We start from the raw sequence: 22,128 nt of genomic DNA, 5'->3' as shown, positions 1-22,128 counted from the left end.
TAATAAACTGGCGCCTAATGAAGGTTAAACTGCGAATTGATGTGCTCTACATGAATAAAACCATCCAGTGTCCAAACGACTCGAAACCAGCTCAGCGGCAGTGTCTCAGGTTGGATGCCCAAAAGACAAAACACCCCCAACAAAAGCCTCAATTAGGAAAGTCCACGGAGGAGCAGAAGATGATAAAACACGTCTGAACGGTGGTGAGCCGGCGCGTAAATGCTGCGTGTCCTCATCATCCACGTTTGAGCTGAAACGTGAACTTGTTTGACATGTTTTAAGACGGCCCCTCTCTCTGATGAAGGAGGGACTCTGCGACTTTAACATGTACAAGTTATCTGGTGCGCGCAGGACCTCCCCAAAAGTTTTGGCATATAAAAGCCAAGCTAACTCATTTGTTTAGGCAGTAGGGAGTTTCTGCTAGGGTCTGGATTGGAGTTACACACAGACCGGACCCTACCCTGTATGAGTGGTGTCTGAGGAGAAAAAAGGATTCCCCCCTGTCGCAAAGAATCTACATGTCTAATATTTAGACATGTTCAGCTTTGTGGATATTCGGTTAGCGCTGTTGCTCAGCGCGACACTGCTTTTGGCGAGAGGTCAAGGCGAGGATGATAGTAAGTATCACTTTCAAACATTGCTTTGAGTTGTTTTGGGACTGTGGCACCGTCAGGATGTGGAGAGCCCGCAAGGATGCTGAGCAGTTTGCTGGGAACTGATCGTCCTCTGCGTGATGCCTGACTCCAGATTGTGAAAAGTTTGTGAGGCGTTTTTTTTTGGGGGAGATCTGGAAGCGAAATAGGAGTTTATAGGACTTTTCTTTATTGTTTGCTGCTCCCAGTGACGTGCAGATACATGCTCACCGTGCGTCCGCGCGCTGGAGCGCAAACCCGAGGGGAGCAGCTGCGCTATCTCTGATGCGCAATGACAGGACATTGAGTTCAAAGAGAGTTGAAGCAGAGCACAAGCATAAAAGGAATCTGAAAAATGGCAAATCCATTTGAGGAAACGAATAAATTAACTGCATTTAGTTTGCAAAGTAGTTTTCACCACTTCTAGAAAAATAAGGCTCCATCCCAAATTCATGCGCTATATGTGCCAGAGTCTGTAGAGTCTAGCACCTGGATATGTCCCTGCATAGTTTTAACATTAACGCACCAAAGTTGGGCATCCAAACATGATTAATTGGAGACCTTCTCAACCGTTTTCAGGTTAAACTTTTGCACTAAAACTCCATAAGAGTGTCACACAGAGTTAAACCACAGTTTGTGCAAAACTAGATTTTCGTAGCTGGAAAAAAGGACAATGGAAAAATCGCCTAAGTCTGACGTCGACGGCAAAAAAAAAGTCTAGACATCAATTAATCACCCTGCAGAGAAGGGTGCGGAAGATCTGGTTTAGTAGGCTAACAGCGCCGCTCAGTGGCGAATACCGGAACTGCGCATCCATCCTCCAAACCTCCAAGGCCCAGCCTCACATCCAGCAGCCTGAGATGTGATCAGACCCAGTTAAATTTTCCACAGAGTTTTTGAGGAGAACATATAAAAGTACATGTTGGATAGTGACTTTTGCCAAATGCTGCACACCGAGGCCTGTGCTCTGATGCTTGCCAGACCCAAATACCTCCTGCAGATGGGCACAGATGTTACACTTCCTTAGACGCTCTGGTCCTGCTCACAGATTAGTCACCAAACACCAGATTTTTTTTCACAGAGAAAGAGTTTAACTCATCAAAAGCCAGTTTCTATAACTTTGCCACATCTTGATGAATCTAGACAGAATGTCACAAGTTGAAGAATGAATTAGAGACGGCTATGTGCCACGAATCAAAGGATGGAGCTGATTAGCTTAACGTCTCAAAACTGAAAGAACAAAACAGGTCTGCATGGGGAAATTACTAAATAATCATTTTACTTAATTTAATGAGGTTTTCCAAGAAGAGTCTGGTGTCCAATCTGAGCCTGTTGGCCACATCTGGTTCCCATATGATGCACACCTGTGCAGGTGTAAAGGCTCAACCAGCACATTCTACGTTCACTCCTGATGATAAACCTAATCTGGGGCATTTATGAGACACTTTAGGATGTTTACTCTGTTTTTTGAAATGTATGATAGTATTTATGGATGTAATGTTTCCAAACTCACGGTTGTTTCTCCTCTCAGGCACATTCGGCAGCTGCACATTAGAGGGACAGTTGTACAACGACAAGGATGTATGGAAACCAGAGCCCTGCCAGATCTGCGTCTGCGACAGCGGAACTGTCATGTGCGACGAGGTGATCTGCGAGGACACATCCGACTGCGCCGACCCCATCATCCCAGACGGAGAGTGCTGCCCCATCTGCCCCGACAACGGAGAGGGTACTTCACCTTCATCCTCCTCACAAGTTGTATTAGCTTTATGGCGCCATCTAGTGCCTTCCTCCCACCTCATCTCTGACCATCCATGGCTCAGTGGCCACGAGTGGACTGGAGGCCCTAAGCCTGCCTGCTCTCCCTGAGGATTTTTTTGACTCGCTTTGGATTTACCCTTTGTTCATTTCACTTTCAAATTGCATTCTGGATTACACCTGCACTTTGGCGAAGTCTGGCCATGAATATGTAATTTCCCAGCCTGCCTACCTGTGCGTGACCCTTCAGGGTGCAGCACACGTCACACCTCCCAAAACAACATTTATGTCCCTCCTTTTTCACTACAGATGATATTTAGAATCAAACGAATGTGCTAATGTTTCTATGAAATACTGTATTTCATACAGCTGACTCCCAGCCCGGACCTTAATGTTCACATTATTTTGTAGATGTTATAAATATGTGTGTGAGGTTTTGACATTTTCTTTTTCTCCGTTGGTTCAGAAGGCCCTGCAGTTCCTGAAGAGTACGAGGTATTTGTCCCTTTTTACTTCTGTTTGATAATTAATGAAAAATATGTGTGACTTTAGAGCCAAACTGCTTTTTGGTCTCTGTTTGGAGAGTTTAGTTTGTCAGTACGCCTGCCATGATGCACTTCTTGTTACAGTCTGGATGAAACATTGCAGCGTAGCCTTAACTTCCTTTTTCTGTTTGTCCATAGCCAACAAGGGGAGACGTTGGCCCCAAGGGAGACCCGGTAGGTTTCAGTTTACCTTCACTAACACCTTTTCTGTCCTGAAATGATTGTATATATCAACTTCAGACAAGAAAAATCAGTGCTTTATTTGATGTGTTTGTTAGTATTTTGGCTTATTCAGTGCAAATCATGCGTCTTTGCTGTGTTGCATGAGCTTGATTTCCATGAGATTTTTCAAGCAGTTAATTTTTTGTTATACATGTCACTAATTACCGACTAAAAACATTAAAAAATGAACTCAGTGGTGTTGTATCTTTGCTCACTGAGTCCCTATAGACTCATCTAAACGCTGGTGAAGCTGCTGTGACATCATAGTTCCTGATGACCTTTGATAATTAGGTCACAAGGTTAACAGGTCACCAGAAGTTGAAAGGTCACATGACGCAAATCGGTTAATAAATAAATGAGGTAATGTTAAATACCTGTAAAGTAATAACGGCAGGAAACGCCTTGGATTTGAACTCATTTTCAGCTTGTTTTTGCAAACGTGTGACTCAAACACAGCAACACTACGTTTTCATTTTTAAGACAGAAGCAGAAAAATGATCGAAAAATAATAGAAAACACAGTTTCATCTACCTTAGTTGGGATATGAGCTCTCTCTGCAAGTCAAGCTAAGAATGACATAAATTAAAGATAAGAAATAATCAATAAATTATATTGCTAACAGAGAGTCTGACCTTTCTGCAGGGTCCCGTTGGTCCTCCTGGCAACGATGGACTGGATGGACAGCCTGGCCTTCCCGGACCACCTGGCCCTCCTGGCCCTCCCGGCCTTGGCGGAGTAAGTGTCTCCATATCGCAACATCCAGAAAGTCTTTTGTAGATGACTTGATTCTGTTTACAAAGGAGATACAGCGTCTCAGTTCCACCATATGAGTTTTAATTTTGAGGAGAAATATCAGCAGGCATGCAACCATGTTTGTTTCGGTCTGAGGAAAAAGTAGAATATCTTGTGGTGACCTGACTAGTTTATTCAGTCAGGGACACATTAGTTAACTCAGTATCTGTGCTACAAGATCAAATATATTTGCTTTGGGACGTTCTCACTCTGCTGGAATTGAACCTGGAGCATGTGATTCAAAGTGACTTCTCGGGTGTTTCTCCAAAGCTCAGTGATTAATTTCTCTCCTCATCATCTCCCCTTGCAGAACTTCTCTCCTCAGATGAGCTATGTTGACCTCTCCAAATCCAGCGGCCCACCCCAGCCCGGCCCAATGGTACAACCTCTTTACCTTTATAACTAAAATATGCGAAAAGTTCCTGTTCAGATAAGATAGAAAAAAGAGAATCTGATGGTTTTTCTCCTGATCTTCATCATCAGGGTCCCATGGGTCCCCGTGGTCCTCCTGGACCCCCTGGCTCCTCTGTAAGTATTCCCTCATCACTTACATGCTTACATACTTTCTTTTATCAGACATATGACATCTGAGATGAATTCATAAAGATGACGTGTTAATCTGCCGTTCTTGTCGTCCATCAGGGTCCTCAGGGTTTCACTGGCCCCCCTGGAGAGCCTGGTGAGCCCGGTGCTTCTGTGAGTACACACATTTTTCTACTAAATAAATGTTTTTCTTGATTTTTATGTGACGAAAATGTCAGTTTTGTGCACACTGATGAGGCACAACACGGCTTCCTAATCTGTATCCCTGTTAGCTTGTCACTTCCTGTGTTCCACTTCTTGTTGTAGTCACTGACCCACTGACACACATGTGCACACACCCCTTTGTGTCAGTGATAAACACCCCTCATCCTCCTCTCCTCTTTTCCCTTTAGTGACACAGTGAATACTCTCATACATTAACTTAAAATAGTCAACATTAATTGTGGTGCTAATCCAGTCGTGTTGTTTTTTTAGGGTGCCATGGGTTCCCGTGGTCCTAGTGGCCCCCCTGGAAAGAACGGAGATGATGTAAGTGATTTCTGATTGTTATCCTCTCTGTCTGCTGTGCAGTTATATTCATGTATGACCTGTGGAAAGGCATTTAATTGTCTTTTTCTTGTCCTGATAAATCTTATTTTGTAATTTATTAATTGTCTGAAGGGTTCATACATACTTAGCTAAGGGCTGATTAGCACATACTGACCTCCTCTCTGTGTGTCTTCAACAGGGTGAGCCCGGCAAACCTGGTCGCCCCGGTGAGCGTGGAGCTGCTGGCCCTCAGGTGAGTGATGCCCACTGAGGGCAAAGGTCAAGAGATGTGAAACCTGTTGGTTAGCATGCACACAGAAGTAATTTCAAATAAGTTTCCAGGATGTTCAGTTGGTCAGAAAACTCTCTACTTGCATGTTCTTTTAGTTACTAACTTATCTCCTGTTTTCATCCTGCAGGGCGCTCGTGGATTCCCTGGAACCCCCGGACTTCCTGGCATCAAGGGACACAGAGTGAGTTTGGAAATTAATAAAAAGAAAGAATCACCAATTTCCGCTTGCTGTGATGTCATGACTGACCTGAGGGTGTGTATTGATTTTGCTCACAGGGATTCAGCGGTCTGGATGGAGCTAAGGGAGATGCTGGACCCGCTGGCCCCAAGGTAGGATCGCAGGATGTGCTGCTGCTCAGCAAATTTCACCCTAAACTGAACCAAAAATTCACGAGATACAAACCTCTCATCCTTCCTTTGTCTACAGGGAGAAAGCGGTGCACCTGGTGAGAATGGCGTCCCCGGAATCATGGTAGGTTTTTGTCTCTTGTCAGTCAATATTTTGACACATTCGTCCCTCTTGTAATGTCTTGGCATTGTCAAGCTAATATTCTGTTATTTCTTTTGTCTCCTCTAGGGTGCTCGTGGTCTTCCTGGTGAGAGAGGCCGCCCTGGACCTCCTGGCCCCTCTGTAAGCACTGTTGACCCTGTCATGCTATAATAACACATGATATGAGCCTGATACAAAAGGGGTTCCTGCAGATCACTGTGATGTAATGTCCTTCTCCTCTGCAGGGTGCTCGTGGTAATGATGGCAACACTGGTCCTGCTGGACCCCCTGTGAGTATTGTCTTTACTTAAGCACCTTAATTCTACCTGAAAATGTTCTTATACAGCTTTTCTTTTTTAAAAAAAATTTATTCTATTCTTATTTTAGTTAAATTTATAGTGCATATACCGAAGGTTTAGATGCATTTAAATCTTCGTTGATGTCTGCTAACATCACACGGTTTCGTCTTTCAGGGACCTACTGGACCTGCTGGTCCTCCTGGATTCCCCGGTGGTGCTGGTGTTAAGGTAAGCCTCCCAATACATTTGTCATAATCAGTAGAGTTGATCATGTAAATACAGCAGGCTTGCTATAGGTTTATCACCCTGAGATTAGGGGCAGCAGTGACACTGCTGAAACATTAATGCGCTATTTTAAGGTCCTTCAGATAAGGGTTGTCCTCACAGCCAGGGGCAACTTTCTTTATTACCCACCTGATCAGCTGTCCCAGTAGCTCCCTGGCAAGCTGTAAGGATGTAAGAAGTCTGTAAGCATTAAGCCAAGCCTACCTAGCTGGACTGTAGGTGACGTTAGTACCTGCAGGATCAACATCCCCCTGTAACAGATACTCTCCACTCTACACTGTCAACCATTAGCCAGCGACGGTGTAAATCCTAATACTGAACAGCTCAGGTGAACACTGCAGCCACCAGATGGCGTCAGTAGACCTCTACTGGCACCTTACCTCTGTGTCCCTCTCCTCTTTTTAATAATATTTAAAGCTAATATTCATATGTTACATTTAACAGGGCTGCAACTCATGATTAATGCCATTGTAGATTATTCTGCCTGCTAATTTCTTGATTATTCAAGGAATTGTTTTGCCAGTGAAATGTCAGAAACTAGTGAAACAGGCCCCAGAGCCCAAGGTGACGTCTGACCAACAGTCCAGAAATCCAAAGTTATTCAGTTTATTATCATGTATGACAAAGAAGAGCATTAAATTCTCACATTTACGAAGTATTAAATCAGAAAATGTTGGGCAGTCGTTGCAGCTCCAATATCTAATACATCTGGGTTATTTTCAGAAGTCAGATAATGAGCTATGACTCTGGATATGTGCAACGAACTAGTTCAAGATAAGTGAGGTGCAGGGCTGCACAATATATCATTTGTTTTTTTGTTGTTTTTTTCATCATCGCGATGTCAAATTGCGTGATAAAACTTCAAATATAGTAACAACAGTCTACAGGCACTAGTCTGTCTGATAGAGCCCTCACTGTTATGCAGTGTCCGTCAGTAAGGATTGCCCAATGGCCTCGGCCAGTAAAAACAATCCATCAGTTGCATGATTGGAGCAGTGCTCAAAAAATGAGCTAGCAAAGGATGTTACTACGTCTGCTCTACTCCCCAAGATTTCACTCTGCCTCTGTCTGTCTTGGTACAAGCTTGTTGTGTTGTAGATTAATTATTTATCACAATAATATCAAACTAAGATTATTTCCCACTAGCGTCAATACTTTAGGACAACACACCACAGTTTTATAGACTACATCTGCAACGTGATTTAATTGTCTATTTAATCTAAATAACCTTGGTGCTGACGTGCCAAGGTGGATTCTTTGTTTACGGATTGATTACAGTAGTAAAGCTGCAGATCTCTGAGACACTTTTGCTTCCCCTCACAGGGAGAGACTGGTCCCGCTGGAGGCCGTGGTAATGAGGGACCCCAGGGAGCCCGTGGTGAGCCTGGTAACCCAGGACCTGCTGGACCCGCTGGACCTGCTGTGAGTAGATACTGAGGGCATCTGTCGAATCTTTTTACACGTGATAAGAAACGCAATTATAAACATCACTTCCTGTCTCTCAACAGGGTAGCCCTGGAACTGATGGTGCCCCTGGTGCTAAGGGTTCTCCTGTAAGTATCACACTCACTGATCACTTTTATTCCACTTCAGTCCTGCTGCACGTGAAGCGTCCTGACACCCCGACTCTCTTCTCCCACAGGGTGCCGCTGGTATTGCTGGTGCTTCTGGTTTCCCTGGTGCTCGTGGTCCTGCTGGAGCTCAGGGCGCTGTTGGTGCTCCTGGTCCCAAGGGTAACAATGTGAGTAGACAAATGATTGTGTGAGTTTTTGGTATCAATGCAAATTGTTCCTCAATGCTACAGAGACCTAGGATCACCTGACAGACGAGATTAAATGTGTTTCTGCCAACAGGGTGACCCCGGTGCCTCTGGTCCTAAGGGAGAGCCTGGTGCCAAGGGAGAGCCTGTAAGTTTCTAAACACATAACACATTACTTTACCGATGGTGGCATTTTTAGGGAATGAGTGTTTCTAACGGCCTTGCTTTCTATTTCAGGGCCCCGCTGGAGTTCAGGGACTTCCTGGCCCCTCTGGTGAGGAGGGCAAGAGAGGAGCACGTGGAGAGCCCGGTGGTGCTGGACCTCGTGGACCCCCTGGAGAGCGTGTAAGTTACTCCTTCTTTCACAACTTCTGCTAAACGCTGTATCAAGAAAATTTTTTGTCACGTTTGGAAACAGCCACAACGCTACAGTTCCTACTGTGTTACAACAATCAATACTTTCCCAGCATGACTCATTAAAGTGAAGTCAGAGTGCAACACTGTGTTCTCAGAAAGCCGTCTGCACATTATCAGTATGTTAAATTCCCAGGGGGATTCACCCCTGAGGTGAAAGCATTTACGCCACAGTTACTGACCTGACGTCTCTCTTTGTTCCTTTAGGGTGCCCCTGGTGCTCGCGGTTTCCCTGGTGCTGATGGTGGTGCTGGTGGCAAGGTGAGTTACCTGATGAGTCAGGAATACACTCTGTAAACCAAACCTGACAATAAGAGACGTTAGCAAAGTTTTATTGTCATGATTACGGAGTCAAACCTTCCAATTAACCAGCAGTGAAATGTAACTAAGTACATTTACTCAAGTACTGTACATAAGTGCAGACAGGAGGAACGTGGACTTTGAGTATTTCTATTTTATGCAGCGTTTGTTGACTTTGATTTTGAAATGTTCTGATAAACTGAAGAACGTGGAAAGAAAATTCTCCTACTTCTGTTCTTTTTGATTCCAAAATCAGTTTGGTTGACATCAACCAGTCAATATATTACCAGTTTTTTTGGCCGGTAGATGAAGCTAATCTAGCAGCCACTTTCATATCTTACCAGCATTTGTCTGGTGGCTGGTGCTCATTTTCAACTCTGCCTCTAAAGCTAAATAAACTCTTCTGGATCAGCTGGAAATGCATCGCCACAAAGCTGAAAACAGGAAGAAGAGTTTTTAGAGATATGTGGTTCTCACATGACAGCGAAGCTACAAACATATGATGATGCTTTAAGTACATTTTACTGACACATACTTAAATAAGGTTTTAAATGCAGGACTTTTACTTGTAGTGGAGTATTTTCATACTTTGTTGTTAGTACTTCAAAGTATCTGATACTAATTCTGTCACTGCAGTAAACCAAGAGATAATTTAGGTCACCTGCTCGTGCACATTTCCTCTGACTCTTCCCTGCTTGTCTGACAGGGAGCCCCTGGTGAGCGTGGTGCCCCCGGCCCTCTGGGAGCTCAGGGAGCCACTGGTGAGTCTGGAAGCCCCGGCGCTCCTGGTGCACCTGGATCCAAGGTGAGATCTGCAACACAGACGCTCTTTTTCATCCTAAACATAAAGCACAGTGTGGAATACAGTCAGAATATGGCTTGTATGTGTTGTCTGTCTTCATACTCACCGTGTGGCCTTCCCTCCACAGGGTGTGACTGGTAGCCCTGGTAGCCCTGGCCCCGATGGCAAGACTGGACCTGCTGTAAGTACTGACTCATGGGTTTTATGTTTCTGGTAGTGGTGACTTAATACATGAACATTAATCATGATAGGACTTCTCCTTACGATTCTCCCGTCTTCTGATGATCCTTAGGGTGTTGCTGGACAAGATGGACGCCCTGGACCTCCTGGCTCTGCTGGAGCCAGAGGACAGCCTGGAGTTATGGGATTCCCCGGACCCAAGGGACCCGCTGTGAGTTCACGGCTCCACTCATTTGGTTTCAGAAAAAGATAAATATCAGATAATTGCTAGTTTGTTAATCCCATAGTTAAACAAACAATACGTATTGAAGGAAGTACTGACACATGATCACTCATACAGCAGATTTAAGTGTGGACTTTGTCTTGTTAACAGGGTGAGAGTGGAAAGCCCGGTGAGAGAGGCCCCGCTGGTGCTACTGGCCCTGTCGTAAGTACTTGTATATATTCTTTTAAACTATACAAATCAAACTACACTAGTGTAAAAAATGTTTTCTATCAAAATTTTAAAAAGAAAACATAAATAGGATGGTTGATGTTTTTGCTCACAGGGTGCCCCTGGCAAAGACGGTGACGTTGGTGCTCCTGGACCTTCTGGTGTTGCTGTACGTATCTTAAACTAAAACTGAATCATGAGCTCAACTATAACAGAAAAAGTGTCTTGCAAGGTTTCTCATCGTTTCTTCCTCCTGTTCAGGGACCTGCTGGAGAGAAGGGAGAGCAGGGACCTGCTGGTCCTCCCGGATTCCAGGTAGGTGTTGGGAGCATCTCAGCTGCCTTCTGTTTTGCTGATACGTTTCAAATCTGCGGTGCAATTCCACCTTTCCTCCCTTAACCTTTCTTCTTCTTTGTGCAGGGACTTCCCGGACCCCAAGGTGCTACTGGTGAGACTGGCAAGCCTGGTGAGCAGGTAAGTCGTCCAAATCTTTTGTGGAAGATTGAGCTGCTGCACATGACATTATGTATTTTTAGGGGTATTCTGAAGTTTCAAGATTTCCTGTCACATACTGTTTTTTGGTTCCTCGAGGGAGATCCATTAATTTAAATTCACCCTCCCCCTCTTTTGTTCAGGGTGCCCCTGGTGAGGCTGGACCCCCTGGCCCATCTGGCCCAAGAGTAAGTTTCTCCTGTATTTCAGAAGCATTTTCATCATCCATACACAACACTGCTTACCTCTGTTCTTTCTCGACATTGGTCATGACCCATGTGTCCTTCTCTCCTGCAGGGCGACAGAGGTTTCCCTGGTGAGCGCGGTGCTCCCGGCATTGGTGGCCCAACTGGTCCCCGTGGTGCTCCTGGCCCTGCTGGTAACGATGGAGCCAAGGTAGGTTAAAAAAAAAAAAACTTCTAAAATGTGGAGAAATTCCCAAACAGCTGTGAAATGACAATCACAATGTCAATAACAATGCCAGTTATCAACAAGTGCAAAATACTTTATGTCTTTAAATTAAAAGCATGGGCATAGATTCCAGGGGGGATGCATGGGACACGCCCCCCCTCAATATTTATGACATGTGCGTTTGTCCCCTCTAAATGAAAACCGGAGAGCAGCAGAGGTCTTTTGTTTACACCATGAAGTGATGTGGAAATATTTACCAGAATCAGAAAATTAGGTGCCTGGTGAGGACCCCCAAATCCACCATTTCATACATGTCCCTCACAATATTGAAACAAAACCTATGCCCCTGCTGGAAAGTGTTACCTGATCAATGACATCATGCCGTGTGGTCCATGTGATCGTCCAGCTTTAGGATATGAAACACTTCCTATAATCACACATGCACATTTATAGCTGAAATAGTCCAAAAAACGAATTCAGCTTCTGTCATGTACAAATTTATCACCTGACATGAGAAAAGAAAACCTTCTCCTTTTCGTTTGATACCTGTAATCACACACATTAGCACTCATTTCATTCCCAAGTGCTCATAAATGTACCTTTAAAGGATTAGTTCACTGTTTTTCAACCCAGACCTTATTAAAATGTTGCTCTCCATCATTTACAATCACAAATAGAAGCTTTACTTGTGAGTGACTAACCGATCTGCAGCAGTTGGTGAGGCCTTTTGTTTTTAAATTGGTGCAAAGGGCAGTACAAAAAAAAGCAGTAGTTACATTCAATACATACATGGGGTTAGAGGGAAATGGGAATATAGATAAATGAGACAAAACACGACAACCAAAATTTTACTTTCCACGGTGGATGTAAAGATGGGTGACAACTTAAAGGAAACACCTGAATAAATGAGAGGAGAAACACAATGAATGCCGATGCTTCCACACTGCAGGTGCACTGCAAGTTCCAACAAGGCGATTAACATCAAATCACGCTCTGTGGCATGTGTGTAGATTTCAGTGGGGACGCAGGGGAGCTTTACACCATAAATTAATGCAGAAAAGGCAAAAGCTGGTGCATAAAAATCACCAGAATGCAGGAAATTAAATGTCTGATGTTTAAAACTCTATGGCGGCACCACCAGCATTGAAAGGAATTGAACGCCCTTGCTCTGTGGCACAAATAAAAACACTGAGCAGGCCCGGTTAATTCTGATTTTGTATCAAAATGGAAAGAGGAAATGATCTTAAATTGTTGAGGCACAGATGGCAGGAGCTTCAGTCACACAGGCTGCTGACCAAAATGAAATCTGTATTTAGATCTATGGGAAAAACATCAGTAAACAGAGTCGGAAGTTGTGGTCAACAGCGCACATTTGATGCTCCTGCATTAGTGCAATAAGTAAGGAAAACCAGAGGAGCAACTCTTCCTCAAGTGAATTCACTTTTAAGAGGGACTGGTCTGCAGAGATGTGGACAAAAGTGATATGGTCAGATGAGTCATGCTCCACCATAGTCTCCACAACTGGGCGAGTACATGTGTGGCGCACAGGAAATAACAAATGATTGACAGCAGGTACAGAGACATTGAGGCAAACAGGAAGCTGCTGCAGATCAGTCACTTATTGATTATGGTTTTTAATAAGGTCTGGGTTTAAAAAACAAAACTGCCAAATTATCCTTTAGTTTTGTTGCACAGTTACCGAAGATTATTGCACATTTCAGTGGATTGTTTCACTTGCAGCTGACTGAGTATCATCGATGGATGTATAATAATAATAATATGTGTGTGTGTGTGTGTTTAGGGAGAGCCTGGTGCTGCTGGTGCCTCTGGCGGTATTGGAGCCCCCGGTATGCAGGGAATGCCCGGTGAGCGTGGAGCTGCTGGTCTCCCCGGAGCCAAGGGAGAGAGAGTAAGTATCAGACCCCACTCTTAAAATCTGTTATTTATATTATTAAAATAAAATTATTAGTAGAGTTTACTGTGACAAAAGTTTTTGACTTGTTGTGACCTGTGACTGAGTGAGGACAATTAAGTGAGTGCGATCAACTTGTTCTCTTCAGGGCGATGCTGGCACTAAGGGAGGTGATGGCGCCCCTGGCAAAGATGGTGCTCGTGGTTTGACTGGTGCTATTGGAGTCCCTGGACCTCCTGGTGCTCAGGGTGAGAAGGTGAGACCAGGTTTTAACCTACGAATCTCTGCTGGGTTGTTTTTCTACGATTATGTCTCCTGATCTCCTCACAGTATCTTCATTCTCATATGTTTGGTTGCTTGGCACAATACTTTTGTGTTAACACTCATGAAATAAGTGAAATAGGACGACTGCTGACCTGTTCTTCTTCTCCATTTCTGGATTTAGGGTGAGGGTGGTGCCGTTGGTGTTGCTGGACCCACTGGACCTCGTGGTGCCCCTGTAAGTACACCTGACTGGGGACAGGACAACAAGATATACTTTTTTACTGGAGCTGTGTGTTTAACTCCAGATACCAGAATATTGTGATATGTGTGCCATTAAAACTTCTCTTCATTACTTCAACAGGGTGAGCGTGGAGAGACTGGACCTCCCGGACCTGCTGGATTTGCTGGACCTCCTGTAAGAATTAGATTTTATACCATTTTTCTAACATAGATGCTCTTAATGACACTAAAATACATTACAATTTAAGATTAAAGCTGGCACAAGGATGTGTTGATCATTTCCCCTCTTTCCCTCCGACCTCAGGGTGCTGATGGTCAGCCTGGTGCCAAGGGAGAGACTGGTGACACTGGACCCAAGGGAGACGCTGGTGCTCCTGGACCCGGTGGACCCGTTGGAGCTGCTGGTCCTCAGGTAGGCCGCTGATACACAGTGTAGGAATCATGGAAAAAACTCTACAATATAAGTATTTTCATTTCATTACTGATGCCACAGAGAGCCAAACATGGATTTTATGTGGAGAAATCTTTTCATATGATGTGTTTTTTTGTCGACAGGGACCTGCTGGACCTGCTGGACCCAAAGGTGCTCGTGGTGGTGCTGGACCCCCTGTAAGTATCTCATCAACATGTGAGATTTACAACAACTCATGCGACTACATAGGTTCCTACCACTGAGAGGCATTTTAACGTAAGGACTGTGTCCTAAATGAACACCTAGGTGAAAATGGAGGTAGCAGTTAGCGTTAGCCTGCCTCTCTGCGCTGCACACTGTTGAAATTAGATCTGATGCTTTAGTTGAACATTATGTAGCTTTCACTGAACTTAATTTTGTCGAAATGCTCCCAAACATCACTGATACTGTCCCAAAAAAAGTAAACTTTTAATACAGAACAGGTTCAATTTACATTTATATTTATTATATATGTATACGATGTACGATTACTCAATACGTTGAATGAACACTGACGTCCAAATCGAGGACTCAAGTGCTCATGTCCATCTCTAGTTCCTACCTCTTCTGATACGACCTACACTAGCGTTTCCCAAATTAGCGCCCCCACCAGTGGCAGGACATCACCACAGAAACGACATATATGGCCACTAACAGTCGCAACTTTGTGAAATGGTCGCAGTTTGGTTAGGTTTAGTAAAACATCATTGTTTGGGTAAAAATAAAAATCTAAATTTAAATCTAAAAATATATCAGCCACTCAAAAGATCAGTGGTTCCGATCCTGGGTCATGACCCCCACTAGGGATCACCAAAGCCTCATGGGGGGGTCATGAGGTCTTTTTTATTTTAAGAGGTGTAAGAATACTAAGAAAATATATATGTATATATAGAGTAGGCCTATATTTCAGCATTTCTGCAAAGAAAACTAAATGAAATCATTAATTTTAAAGTTTAGATATAGACTTAAATGTCACAGGATACGGGCATGGTGAAGACAAGCTTCATTCACTAAACAGCCTCGTCCTGCTTTGGAAAAGTACACAGTTAAAACAACCAACGTGATGTAACATCAGTTACTTATATACATCACACATATGTAATGTTATGTACAGTTACACTATGTCAGTTGATGTAACTTAAAACAACCTAACTGACTTTTGGTTTCACAAACAGCAGATTCTTTGGTGAAAGTCCTGCGTTTGTTTGACCCATCCATCCACCCCAATCTCGCCCCTACGCAGACTTTGTCACTCTTTATATTACATCCTTTGCTCCTGTCATAATTACTGTGGTCACCACAGGTTCTGATTAAAACGTAAATACGGGTCATGATAAGCTGCTTGTATAAACAACCTACAGTGTCGTTTTTTGGGGGAGAACAGAGACTCTGTGACAGTTATGGTGAACTCAATGTGTCTCCTTGTGTGTGTGTGTGTGTGTAGGGTGCTACTGGTTTCCCCGGACCCGCTGGCAGAGTTGGACCCCCCGGCCCTGCTGTAAGTTTCACCCCATAACACAGTCTTGTTTTTCATCGTTATCTGGTACCTTCAGTGCGGTCTGACTTGATCCCTCTGCGTGTTTCCAGGGAGCTGCTGGACCCCCTGGACCCGTCGGACCCGTCGGCAAAGATGGAGTAAGAGGAGCTCGTGGTGAGACCGGTCCCGCTGGTCGCCCTGGTGAGGCTGGTGCCGCTGGTGCCCCAGGACCCTCTGGAGAGAAGGGATCTCCTGGCGCTGATGGAGCCCCCGTGAGTGCCCGCTATAATCCTGCAATAGATGTTTTTTTATTACAGCCTGAAATCTACTGCAGTGATCTCTTTCGCTAACTGAGCGCTGTCGTTGTGTGCAGGGTCCCAGTGGTATCCCTGGACCCCAAGGTATTGCTGGACAGCGTGGTATTGTAGGTCTCCCTGGACAGCGTGGAGAGCGTGGTTTCTCTGGTCTTCCCGGACCATCTGTGAGTATTCGCCATGATCTGAATTTGATTTTCTATCCTATCTCTCCTCAGAGCTTCCATCTGCATGCAGAGAACTGACCTCTCTTGTCTTTCTTCAGGGTGAGCCTGGAAAGCAGGGACCTTCTGGACCCGTTGGTGAGCGTGGACCCCCCGGACCTTCTGGACCCCCTGGACTGTCTGGTGCCCCCGGAGAGGCTGGTCGTGAGGTATGACACCTGTAAAGCACTTTGGGTCTCACACTGACGCACTGTATTAGTTCTGATAAACATTGTGATGACTGATGTTCCTCACTGCTCTTCTGCAGGGAGCTCAAGGTCACGATGGTGCCCCTGGTCGCGACGGAAGTGTTGGCCCCAAGGTAACCTCCTCCACCAGATTAATTTCCATCAAGCTGCAAATAAACCATAAAAACCCTCATATCTTCCCAGTGGAAACACAAAATTAGGTTAGCTTCCAAGCACTGTCTCAATGGATGTATGCCCCCTATAGGGAGACCGTGGTGAGAGTGGTATGGCTGGACCCCCTGGACCCCCTGGTGCTCCTGGAGCCCCCGGTGCTGTTGGCCCCTCTGGAAAGAGTGGTGACCGTGGAGAGACTGTGAGTCCCCTTCCTGCTTATTTTGAACAAATGTCACAACAATCTGGTAACTAACTTTGTGGATCTGATTTTTTTCTTTCCACCCTCTCTTTCCTTTAGGGTCCCGCTGGCCCCGCCGGTCCTTCTGGCCCTGCTGGTGTCCGTGGTCCTGCTGTATGTTCATCATTACAAAATAAACATAGTTTTTGATATATAGCTCCAGTCTCAGCTCCAGATAGCATGTTGAGCTCTTGCTGCTTTCCCTCAGGGCCCTGCTGGTGCCAAGGGAGACAGAGGAGAGGCTGGTGAGGCTGGAGAGAGAGGACACAAGGGACACAGAGGATTCACCGGCATGCAGGGTCTGCCCGGACCTGCTGTGAGTAACTGATTTAAAGTGGTAGAGAAGCAAAAGAAAAAGTGCATCAAGCAATCTCAACTTTTCTCACTTCTTGTTTAAACATTGTCTCTTAATGAGTAATATTTGATTTTCACATCTTCGTCTGCCTCCAGGGAGCTCATGGAGAGAGAGGACCCGCTGGTGCCTCTGGACCCGCTGGACCTAGAGTAAGGACTTCTACAAGCAGTTATTTAAACTAAAAATGAATTAACTTTTCACTTCTACAACGTAGGTCAAAAAAAAAAAAAGGTAAAAAAAATTCAGTTGTGTAGAGTAGACGTACCGATGTAGGACATGACAAAAACATTAGCAAGACCTCATAAGTTAAAATTATTGACACATTTATTCAATTCAAAATACTTTATTTGTCCCTCAAGAGATAATTTGAGGCAAGCGACCATGCAAACGGAAATAGAAAGATATACACAAGAATTAAAAGCAAAACTATCAACACAGATCAGGTGTAAAGGTAAAGGTCACAAGTGCAGTTCCCAGTTTGAGCAGCATTCATGCCTTTTTGGAAACCAGGAAGTGAGACCCCATCAGATTTTGGGTTTACTGCACCTTATACTTCATTCTACTTTACGCAGACCTGTTGTCCTCGTTCATTGACACTTTGTGTGCCATCTAGTGGCAGTAAGAGCACACTACACTAATCTATGTAAAAACAAGATGGCAGCCATCTCTGCCACGTCAGTCTGCAGCTGATACTGACACAAAAGTGGACAACTTGCTGGGACTTAATTGTTGTCTCATTTGAGGACACTGGGACTTAATTATTGTTGACAGTGTGTTGTTTTTTTTTATACATATCAGGTCCTACTGTTCCTAAATAGCTAGGAGAAATTAAAAATACATACCAAAAGTTCAGGTCTCAGGAGGATATAGCTAAACCCTTTTACGCCTGATTAAATGATGTTTTTGTAGAAATCTGACAGAGTTGACGAAATCTGAGACGCATCTTTTAAGGGCCAACATTTTCACAAAATATATATATCTTAAAACAAATATGTTCATAGCAGTACATTTTTACACAGATCTTATTAGTATGTACTGTTTGTTTTGGATTTTGAAGGCTTTTAAAATTGTTTAAAGTTGTGAATTCTTGTCTGGTACAAGGCTGTTTTCTAGCACAGGGCAACTTTAGAAGTTAAAAAAATGAAAGCAAATCCAAATATTCAATAGAATTGTATTTATTTTAAAAATAGAGTTTCACCACAAAAACAGAATTACTGTGCTGAAGGGTTAAAATTTTAAGGTTTTATTTTGGTAGGTCTCAATTCCCAAAAATGGGTGCTAGTTGAGTTGTGATGAATGGATGTTTACTTGTGGCTCTTGCTCCACAGGGACCTGCTGGATCTAATGGTGCCCCTGGTAAGGATGGCATGAACGGTCTGCCCGGACCCATCGGACCCCCCGGACCTCGCGGTCGCAACGGAGAGATGGGACCTGCTGTAAGTTGCACTACAATCTTTATTTTAACCAAATACTTGTGCATTCAGACACTTTGAATGTGTCTGCAGTTTGTAAACCCCCTGGTGTCTCCAAACAGGGACCTCCTGGACCTCCCGGACCCGCTGGACCCCCTGGACCTCCCGGCAGTGGATTCGACTTCGTCAGCCAGCCTATTCAGGAGAAGGCACCCGATCCCTTCCGCAGCGGACACTACCGCGCTGACGACCCCAACCTCATGCGCGATCGTGACATGGAGGTCGACACCACCCTCAAGACCCTGACCCAGAAGGTGGAGAAGATCCGCAGCCCCGACGGTACCCAGAAGAGCCCAGCCCGCATGTGCCGCGACCTGAAGATGTGCCACCCTGAGTGGAAGAGCGGTGAGTGCAGATCAGAGACGCAGCTCGCAGATCGAGTTTAAAGATGAGGTGTGATTCAAACTGTTTCTCTGTTGCAGACATGTACTGGGTTGACCCCAACCAGGGCTCCCCTCTGGATGCCATCAAGGTCCACTGCAACATGGAGACTGGCGAGACCTGCGTCTACCCCAGCCAGACCAGCGTCCCCATGAAGAACTGGTACCTCAGCAAGAACATGAGAGAGAAGAAGCACGTCTGGTTCAGCGAGTCCATGACCGGTGGATTCCAGGTAGGAAGTCCAATGCGTTAAAATTCATCCTTATGAACTTGTAGCACACAGAATACGCACTATTAAGGTGATGACCGTAACACCCACACACCCTTCTCCTCCCTCCGCAACGCAGTTCCAGTATGGCACCGATGGAGCTGATCCCGAGGATGTCAGCATCCAGATGGCCTTCATGCGCCTGATGTCCAACCAGGCCTCTCAGAATGTCACATACCACTGCAAGAACAGCATCGCCTACATGGACTCCACCACCGGCAACCTGAAGAAGGCCCTGCTGCTCGGTGGATCCAACGACGTCGAGATCAGAGCCGAGGGCAACAGCCGCTTCACATACAGCGTCAGCGAGGATGGCTGCACGGTGAGTCCCAGAGAAAAATATGTCAAATATGTCCATCCTTTACAGAGGCAAGATTTTGATTTTGGTGGGGACACAGGAGCCCTTCAATATTTAGAACATGTGCACTTGTCCACTACAATAAAAACATTAAGTAGCAGAGAGAGAGACTTTTATGTTGATAAAAGGACATTTACACCATAAATTGATGCAGAAAAATTCACCAGAATGCAGGAAATTAAGCGTTCGTGTATTCATATGCACCACCCAAATGTTCAAATGAAACCTCCGCCCCTGTACGCAGGTGAACGCCTCACCTTCTTGAGCAGTTTCTGACCTTTTCTCCTTTCTGTTCCCCTCCGCAGACACACACTGGCTCATGGGGCAAGACAGTCATCGACTACAAGACATCAAAAACATCCCGCCTGCCCATCATTGACATTGCTCCTATGGATGTTGGTGCACCTGATCAGGAATTTGGCGTCGAAGTTGGCCCCGTTTGCTTCTTGTAAAAAAGAAAGAAATATGGACATGACATTGTTGTTTTTTTTCTAGCAGTCATCTCTAAATCCTTTTTTTCTATGCATTCAAAACTCATTCGGCTGCCATTGGTCCACATGCTTAAAACCACTCTACTGAAGACGATGTTTGTGTTTTTCCAATCATGAGAAGTTTTGGGACTGCTACTTCAACCACAAGGACACTTTAAAAAGAATCTTTTGTTTCCACTGGCAACAAGAAAATAATATATACTTGTGTAAAATTTCCCCCTGGAGATTGAGAAAGAAAAAAAGAGAAACACACACGAAATGAGACACAGGTGACTTTTGCCATTTTCTACCACTGCGGAAGGACATTGAAAACAACAAGTGATGTGTACCATTTTTCTGGTGTTAAATAAATTGTAAAAAGTGTGAAGTGTCTTCTTGTTCTAAATTCTTGAAAGAAAAAACAAAAACACCTGCTCAGACAAAGCAAAGACCAACAAAACAGCAAAAAACAAAGAAGCTCACCTTCATATGTAGATGGCTACCTCAAAACAAGAAGTCACCCCAGTTTTTTTTCTTAAATGAAAAGGGTATATTTTACACGAGTCTATTGTGGGGAAATCAAAACCATTCAAAGGTGCTATTAACATTTCGATGAGGTCCAGCTATTGGTGTTTGATGGTGACACTCTCACTGTCATACTGTAACTATTGCCACTAATGCCTGCAGAACCTTTGGTGCTACTAAATTGACTCATTGTCTTGTTGTCTACGCAGTGCAATTGTTTTCTTCTTAAGTGTTCTGAAAAGGTGATCACTGCAGATGTAATGCATGCAATCATGTCTTTGTAGATAAAAACAAAAAGCAAGTGACTCTGGTTCAATATCATTTCCCTGCACATTTGTTCAGTGTTGATCCCTCTGTCTGTTTGCCCCCTGTGGAAAACTCCTCTTCACTAAAAAAGAAAAAACAGCACACATCTCCCACCCTGTTGTTTATGTTGTTTTTGTTGATGTCTTTCGCGAAGGGTTTCTTAAAAAAGAATTTGAAGCGGACCCACTTTCATGGTTTAAAAGAGAGATTCTGTACTTATTTTGTACATGTATAATAAATTGAGATGTTTTTAATTATTTTTGGGTGCTGAAATAAAGCATGTGAAGTGGTCTACTCAGTGGCGGAGTTTTCACTGTCCTGTTCTGCAACTGTTGTGAAACTGAAATCAGGTGTTAGGATGGAAATACGCCGATACACTGAAGCTGCATCGCACACTCTCGGAAGCCTCAGGAGAAGAAGAAAGGCACGTTAACATTGAAATAGAGTTCAAGAGATGAGGGATCAACTGTTCCACAACAGTTGCACTGACACATTTCTATTAAGCAGCAGTGAAAACAAGGCCAACACCAAACTACCCAACCTGGCTTTTTTCATCAATGCACAAAGAATTCCTCCTTTTTTAAATCAAATCTTTTGGAAATCCGAGTTAAAACCGACCGAAAATAAAATGTTAATCCGCCACACGTTCACTGCCATTTTGTTTTTATCTCCACCATTACTTAAAATAAGGACCTGGATTTGCATGAGAATAAAGTTGAGGGGTGAGAGATGTGTCAGACCCAAAGAACTCCCAAATCAGATAATGATACACCAGCGACCCCCTCTGGATCACTGGTGCAAAAACAGCTGCTCTAAAGGGAAGTTAAACACTGAGATGGAGAAACTACTTCACTGCTCTTCAGGTTTCACTTTGAGCTTCTGGCTTCCTTATGTATGTTAGAGATTCACACAGGTTTTGGCCAAGATTGTCCACAAAAAACCCAAAACAAGTAATCTTTCAGGACAGTGGTTCCCAACTGGTCCAGCCACAGGGTCCAGATTTCTCCTTAGTCATTAGTTCAAGGTCCACAAAATTTAATATATTCTGCGTCATACTTGTGTTTGGCCATGTCATCAAGCTAGTTTGCTGTCTCTGTCAAGTAGCTGTCTGTCTAAAACAGGAAACGGCACTTCGAAATAAAAGCCCTGTGCCAGAATTTCACTGCACTTCAAAATAAAGTTTGTTCTTTTTACAAACTTGACACATTCGCAAGTCACTTGTGGTCCATTCAGAGTGGACACACGACCCACTTTTGGACCGCAACCCACCAGTTGGGAGCCACTGTTCTAGGAGATAATCCCCCAATCCCAAATGGATCCCTTACAGACTTCTTGACTCAAGCCCTAAGCCCTTA

At 44.3% G+C, this 22,128-nt stretch overlaps 1 protein-coding gene across 2 annotated transcripts; it reads left to right on the top strand.

The window, feature by feature from the left end:
• Positions 1-398: 398 nt before the first annotated feature.
• Positions 399-21,071, top strand: col1a1b (collagen, type I, alpha 1b). 2 transcript variants are annotated; one of them, XM_078163094.1, is made up of 51 exons: positions 399-617; positions 2,164-2,361; positions 2,860-2,885; positions 3,074-3,109; positions 3,800-3,892; positions 4,260-4,328; positions 4,433-4,477; positions 4,592-4,645; positions 4,967-5,020; positions 5,220-5,273; positions 5,440-5,493; positions 5,589-5,642; positions 5,740-5,784; positions 5,890-5,943; positions 6,048-6,092; positions 6,276-6,329; positions 7,710-7,808; positions 7,895-7,939; positions 8,029-8,127; positions 8,240-8,293; positions 8,383-8,490; positions 8,767-8,820; positions 9,566-9,664; positions 9,789-9,842; positions 9,954-10,052; positions 10,215-10,268; positions 10,390-10,443; positions 10,536-10,589; positions 10,695-10,748; positions 10,910-10,954; positions 11,064-11,162; positions 12,979-13,086; positions 13,238-13,345; positions 13,535-13,588; positions 13,715-13,768; positions 13,898-14,005; positions 14,149-14,202; positions 15,489-15,542; positions 15,632-15,793; positions 15,895-16,002; positions 16,101-16,208; positions 16,307-16,360; positions 16,492-16,599; positions 16,699-16,752; positions 16,847-16,954; positions 17,089-17,142; positions 18,322-18,429; positions 18,528-18,810; positions 18,888-19,078; positions 19,194-19,436; positions 19,778-21,071. In XM_078163094.1, exons 1-51 carry the CDS (start codon positions 536-538, stop codon positions 19,922-19,924), a joined length of 4,356 nt encoding a protein of 1,451 aa, XP_078019220.1. In that variant the 5' UTR covers positions 399-535; the 3' UTR covers positions 19,925-21,071. The 2 variants fall into 2 exon arrangements, with proteins under 2 accessions (XP_078019220.1, XP_033466929.2); XM_033611038.2 differs by having other exon boundaries at positions 2,857-2,885.
• The last annotated feature ends 1,057 nt before the right edge of the window (positions 21,072-22,128 follow it).

This window comes from Epinephelus lanceolatus, chromosome 21, assembly GCF_041903045.1.
Source record: "Epinephelus lanceolatus isolate andai-2023 chromosome 21, ASM4190304v1, whole genome shotgun sequence".
Taxonomy (NCBI): domain Eukaryota; kingdom Metazoa; phylum Chordata; class Actinopteri; order Perciformes; family Serranidae; genus Epinephelus; species Epinephelus lanceolatus.
This window is presented reverse-complemented; position numbering and strand designations above follow the sequence as displayed.